At 40.1% G+C, this 7046-nt stretch overlaps 1 protein-coding gene across 3 annotated transcripts in view; it reads right to left on the bottom strand.

Moving 5' to 3' along the window:
* Window positions 1-448: 448 nt before the first annotated feature.
* nek7 (NIMA-related kinase 7) overlaps window positions 449-7046 on the bottom strand; it is a 63489-nt gene continuing 56891 nt past the window's right edge. For all 3 annotated transcript variants that reach the window (XM_061238590.1, XM_061238589.1, XM_061238591.1), the window contains exon 11: window positions 449-3631. In XM_061238590.1, coding sequence (XP_061094574.1) covers window positions 3521-3631 — 111 coding nt within the window. In that variant the 3' untranslated portion in view covers window positions 449-3520. The remainder of the gene's footprint in view (window positions 3632-7046) is intronic.

Below are 7046 nucleotides of genomic sequence, written 5' to 3'. Positions count from 1 at the left end.
TGTCTGGACACAAGACAAGAATAGCAACTTCAATATTAGTGTTTGTGGTTGTTGACTTAAAGAAATTCCCTGTGATTTAATTGAACCCCATCCTGGAGGAATTCATTACAGAAGAGGAGGAGGGTTCCCTCTGCACAGCGTCCAACTGGGAATATCTGATGTTCCGCTTAAGGGTGGAAGCATAAAACTGCAACACCTCCATAATAAGGTCCAAGCAGCTTCAATGGGGAGTGACTCTTGCTTTGGGCTAAAGAGATACATACACTATAAATGGAGACAGTGTTTATTGGAGTTCAAATCTAATTTATCTAGAGAGGGAGGATAAAAATAAAATAAAATAAAAACATTGCCGCCAATAAAACAAATGCCCTTGAAATATGTTAAATAAAAGCCTTAACAACTGAAGGACACATTCCTATTATGATAAACAATGACAACATACTGTACATGTTTTCCAAGATTTATTGTATTCTCTTAGCATACAGTACATAGCAGATATGTGTCTTTACAATTAGCCATGAAGTACAACAAACAAAAATTATAAATAAATTCCCATTGAACTTTAGAGACCCAATGCTGAAACGGAGATAAACCTTGGCTTTAAGTCAGTCTCAAACACGTTTGTCTGCTACAGCATGTGCTTTCTATAGCCATTGCCAGAACGCTGTACACGTGAGCAGTGTAAACAGACTAGAGCACATCTTAAATGGGAGGAGGCAAAAACATTGGATTCATCCATCGCTTCACATCTGCTGTGAAATGGTGACCTTTGTTGGATTTGGTGCTGTAAAATATAAGCGTAGCACATGACAAAGAACTTTGCGTCAATGTCTGTATATTTCACATGTAAGGCAACAGGTTTAAAAGTATCAATTATGTTACTGTACAAGACATTGGTTAGAATAAGCACTGGATAAATAAAAATAACTGCTCACATCGTTATTTTAATGAATACCATGATACATGTGGTATAATCACAGCAAGATGTACCATACTATATGCTGATAATGGTGCCTTGCAGCATCAGTTTAATTAGCGGAGTATGATTTGTGCACATAGTTAGCGCTCTTTTATTAAGGCTGCAATCAAAGCCTGGCAAACCTAAGAACACTAGGATTATCGTAGGATGTCACAACTATCAAAATCAATTAAATGTTGCTGCTGGAGTACAATATCAGTGAATTTACACACAAACACATCTCAGAATGTCTTTGAAATGGGATGTACCAGATATAAAGAAAAGCAAGTAAGTCTAAATGACTTTGTAATAGAACACAAAGAACTGATGAACAGAGGTGTCGTTTAAGATTGAACTGATCTGTAAATGTACCATGTAGAATTAACTTTAAAGAAGTAGCAACCACAATGTAAAAATGATCTCATAGTTCCAAAATAAAATGAAAACTATGCAACCTTGAATTAAAAATAAATATTTTTACATGGAAAGACGGTGACCTAAGCAAGGCTAAAATCAGACTGTGGCCAGTCTTTTTTTGACGTTCTTTTCAAAGAATAAATACACCAGTTAGCCCTTTTTTTCATTTGGATTTACCCTGCCTTTCTGCCTTCATATGTAATCATAAAAAAGTTATCTTGCAAAAAAGTATTTCAAAGTGCATTTATACAGACAAGCTGATTCGGAAGAAAGATTAAAACTGAATGTTAATGGTGGTTTTGTTATAAAACCATTTATTTGTCATCTATACCAAAAATGTGCAGAAATTTAAATCTTTGTTACTTGGATTAGCAACATAACATAAGTGTAACCCAAAAAAGCCATGAATTCAATCCTGACTGCATATGCTATATTTATTTTACTTTCTGAGATTATGATACTGTAGATTCGATTCCCTGTTTTACTGCTCATATGAACAGTCTGAGGCCAAATCTGATCTACAGAATATGCCAATTATTGAATAGGTCATATTCAACTAAATATGTACAATTATTTAATTATGGAGCATAAGACAGTCCACTATTTTCAATGGTTGCAAACATTCATTACAAAAAAACTCAGTGCTATTTTAAGACAGGGAACTGAATTATTTTGTTATAAAAATTATTGTCATCATTGTGAAGTCATTTAATTTCAAACTAACCAACCCAGTAATGGCAGAAACACAATTTCACCTGTTGCAAACCTCAATAAAAAAGCAATTCCATCTATATTGTAGACATCAAACAGCTTTGTAAACATCTCTAAATAGATGACTTTGGTTTCATAAACAACCCATCCCAATCCATTCAACCTAGCAATAGGCAATGTTTCCGCTGCTCGTATTTTAATGAGCTACTACTGTCGTAGTGCGCTACTTCGTGTTTCTAACGTCCCCCATTTAGCCAAAATTTGAGGATTCAGTCTGGAAATACAAAGACAAATAAAAAGGGCCTTTTCATCTCAGGGCAATAATGTTACCCCTTTATCCTGCACATGCTTAACTTCAGATTTAAGAAAAAAAAAAAAAAAAAAATGTTAATACATTAAAAGCAATACAAAGCAAATCAGATGACTGCAATCCAATGGTAAACTAAAGCCCTGAGTAGTTTCTGCATTTGGCCAGATGCACCTGAGGCTAACGGTAGGTACAGAGCTGAAAGTGCGCTGAGGAGAGGAGAGGAATACTGTGTAGGTGAAAAGGCTTAAAGACAGACTGCAATGCTTTATCAGGGCTGGGACCCCTGAGTACAGAAACCAGCAGAAAATAACTATCTTCCTTTACTTAATAACTACAGGTGAAAGTGTAAGACACTGCATTCAGGGATATCCACATTTGAGTGCACAGGGGAACCAGCAGAAATAACCGTTTTAAAGCAGCTGACATATTTCAGGGACGATAGTAAACAGTGCAAAGTGACACATGCAAAGTAATAATCAGGTCAGAAATGAAGTTGAAATCATTTTAACCTATTAATCTGCAGAGCAAACTCTTCAATGGACATAACTCTTTAACTGGACTGTTTCCAACAACTCCCTTTTTAAATCTCCTGACCGAGTACAAGATGACCCTACTGCGATCTGTACCGAAAAGTGCAACCAAGTAATATGCCACTTAACTCTAGATTTGCCTTTAAGCATGTCCATTGCACTGTATTTGTGTGTGTGCGCAAGTGTGTCTGTGTGTTGTGCGTGTATTTGAACCTTTATGGGATGTGTTTAAAGTGAAACCTTGAACTTATGGAAAATAAAATGTCCTGTCTCTGGTGTTCCTCCATGACAGGCTAACGTAAACCGGTTGACAGAACTCAACATGAACGTCATCCCAACTCCACATAACTCCCATCATGTGAACACCCTGGATCAGGGTACTACTGAAGGGTTCAGGAGCAACACACCGCTATAGAGCTGCAGCGCTTGCTTCTACGCCATACTTCATCTAATAACACGGGGCTCAACTTAAGTGTGAAATAAACGACATTTTCAAAACACCTGGTAAATCACCACCAGTTCTCCCCTTTCGGAAAACCGCACACGGGACCGCGGAGAGAGACGCCGGAAGAGACGAGCTCTCGGTTTGCGGACTTAGCTGGCCAGCGTCAGCGCGTGCATGTGCTTGGCGATGCCATACACATAGGCGATGTCCGGCCTCTTCTCCGGGTCAGGGTTAATGCACATATCTACCAGCTTTCTCAACTGGAAAAGAGGGAGAGAGGAGAGAGAGAGAGGGAGGGAGGGAGAGAAAAAGATCAGCTTGAACTGAATTCATTACAGCGCGTTACATTCACACGGAAAAAGTACTTTCGGAAATTTAGTTTGCAAATGAGGGGATGTTCTATGGAACGCGGACTTCTTCCATCAACAATGTGTGACGCGGCTGCTCGGGATATGAAGATGTGAGAATATTAAGTGTTTTGATACAGGCATTTTTCAGACAGCCACGGCACAACAGCACGCATCTCGCATAAAGTCAGCCATTTTCTGAAGTGAATGATGAAGCTGACCCTAATCACAGCCTGTGGGGGCTCACTGAAATATTTTACATTTAAGCATGATGGAGCACACATGAAAAAACGGCAAATGACTGCACATGAGAAAATGTCGTAAAAAGTTGCTCAGAAAAGTTCGGTTTGGCAGCCATATTGTGTTTACCCACGGACCAAGAGCTATTAAGAAGTATTTAAAACACATCTCTGGGGTAATCAAATGTTCTTGTTTCTGTGACACATAATGGATACCTTACAGCTCGTAACAGTCCACAGTAAATGTAAATTATGATAACCTTTTTTTTATTTTTTATTTTTTATTTACAGAGACATATTCAGGAAATATTATCTACACATACCAGGTCTATCATGTCCCCTAAATCAATGGTTCCCAACTTTGGTCATGGGGGACCTTTGTATGTCGGTTTTCATTCCAGAATTTTAATGTTAAAATGAAAATTTTTCTTAATTCGGTGCTTACAAGCGTAGGGGGATTAAACCACATGTCAGAAATAGCTATGCATGTCATGAAGAAAATAAATCCCATGTTCACATTGTGCCTATTGAGCTATGCTATTACAAACAATTACATAAATAGAGGTAACAAAATAGTTTAACTGAGCAGATTAAACTTAAGTTGAATCAATGGGCTCCTCCTAATTGGTGAAAGTGTGGACACATAGCCACTAAAATGAACCAGTTGGTAGATAACGAAAAACGAAAAGCAAATGAGAATGGGCCAAACCGGCATTGTGTTAATACGTTTAAGGGAGGAAAATGTTTTAAGAAATGAATTCACGTGTTCAACAGCCTAATTAGGACTAGGAGTCTATTGATTTGCCTCAGTCTTTAATTTCATCAGTTAAAACTATTTTGTTACCTCTTTTTATGCAATTGCTTGCAATACAGCACATGAAAATTGGATTTTTATCCATGGCACGCCTAGCTATTTCCAACAGAATGGGGTAAACTATCGCTCTACACATGAAAAGTACCTAAGTAAGAAAAAGCAGCCTATTAAAATTCTGGGATCGCCACTGCGGTCGGAACGAAAACCACAATGCACAGGGGGTACCCAGGACAGAGGTTGGGAACCACTGACCTCGATCACGACCGCGTCCCAAACCCTTGACCGTTCGGTTTTTTACAAAATTCGTAAGCCCCCCCCCCCGTTCGGCGCCATTTTGAACGAAGCCGGCGACCTAATTTCTCACTGGGTTTCCATACGTCTACCTGCGTTTCAGAATCCCTATAACCGTAATTGCCGTGAATGTTAGCGAACCGGCACTGTTACGCCTCCTAACCCCGAAGTCACACTTAAACGCCGCCGGGAGGCTAGCCGGTGCGCCGCCGCAGGTAGACGCGGCTTAGACCAACTAGCGCCCGCATCATCATTAAAAAAATCCCGCGCGGGGTCACCATGGCAACCGCCTGCCGGGGCTTCGCCGCTGCGCGGCTTCTCCTAATCAGCCGGCATGTGAAATGCAAATGCAGGCAGTCTGAAAATTAGTCAAGAAGAATAGGGGATGAAGACGGCGAAATGTGAAATATTCATGCGCTTCACGGACAGGGAAGGAATGGGGTCGGGGGAGGGAGGGCAGGGTAAACCCAGGGAGACGGTAAATGACACAACAAAGATGAGCCCCTGACATTTTTTTGCCATCCTTCAGAGAGGCTGTTTACACCCAGACGGTGGATGGGGGGCCTCACAAACAGAGCGGGGGACGGAGGATATCACCGAATGAAGGGTGGGAGAGAAATGCCACTCTGACAAAAGGGAGCGCGAATAAGATCTGTTTTTTTTTTTTCGTCCTGTGATTGGAATGGTCTTACGGGGTGGTTATATTTTTCCTGTTTTCGTGAGGGGTCGTATGTGTGTTTTCAAATTACAAAGGTACAAAGGCGAGTCTATGATATACACACACACACACACACACACACATACATACACACACACACACACACACACACACACACACACATTTTGTCAGCATGCACCATACTGTACGTGGAAAGACACCTTCCCCTAAATGTAACATATGAACAGAATATGAATTCTTGAGAACATTACTGTTTTCGTTTTTACAAACAGGTTTTGTCAATTTGACACCAAACAATTCCCCCATAGGAGACCACACAAATCCTGTCCGCAAAGCATCTCCCATACAGCTCCAGGGCACCTACACCAGCAGGTGAAAGATGATTTTTATGATTATTGCATCGATTATATTGGGACTGCTCTGAACACCTTGCTTTGTGAGATATGCTTACACCATTATGTCCTATATCCTTCTGTAGAGTAATCTTGCTGCAGGTCAAAAAACATGAGTGATAGTAATGGTGTCAGAGATGGAGCAAGAAAGATAGAGAAAACACAAGACTGGGGAGAAAAGCGACAGCAGGGTGAGATGCATGTTTGATGGAAAACATCTCTTCAAGGTGGAGCAGGCCCTAACCTTTCAACAGGCTTAGATTTGGCTTGCCTGACGCTGGATAGTTACATTATCCTGTACTGTAGATAGATGTTAACCATCTATCTACAGTACAGGATAATGTAACTATCCAGTGTAGAATGTAGAAGTGTTAGCATCTAGCTAATTGGGCGAACAATACGTGCATGTGAAGAACGACAGTCACATAAGTGACGACTGAGGTTGTTGTGGTTGACTTCAAGGACCTATCACCAAAATCCCCAACAGCAACATACACTCAGTACATATGACAAAGAATACAAGGAAAACATCATGTAAAACTGGGTATTGGGTAGGATCCATCCATGGAGTTGTAAACGTGGGTCAGATGAAGCATGGTGGACATCTTATAGACAGGGGACTCATGTGTAAACTGTTTTTTTTTCCCACAACTACATCCTCAATCCCATTGTGTTAACACAATGCAGATTTCACTTCTCATTTTCTTTGATTTAGTATTCTTCATTATCAGTCTGGCTAGTTTTAGTGACCATGTGTTCACAGCTTAGCCAGTTAGCAACCAGTTGATATGCCTCAATCTTTAATTTGATCAGTTAAAAATGTCCTCTTTTCATGTAAACATTGGCAATGCAGGACAGTGTGAAGGGAACTTTTATTCTTTAAGCCATGCACACTGTATCACTTTCTGACAAT

The sequence above is a fragment of the Conger conger genome, chromosome 4, assembly GCF_963514075.1.
Source record: "Conger conger chromosome 4, fConCon1.1, whole genome shotgun sequence".
Taxonomy (NCBI): Eukaryota; Metazoa; Chordata; class Actinopteri; order Anguilliformes; family Congridae; genus Conger; species Conger conger.
Note: the sequence above shows the minus strand (reverse complement) of the source record. Positions and strands in the feature narration are given on the sequence as shown.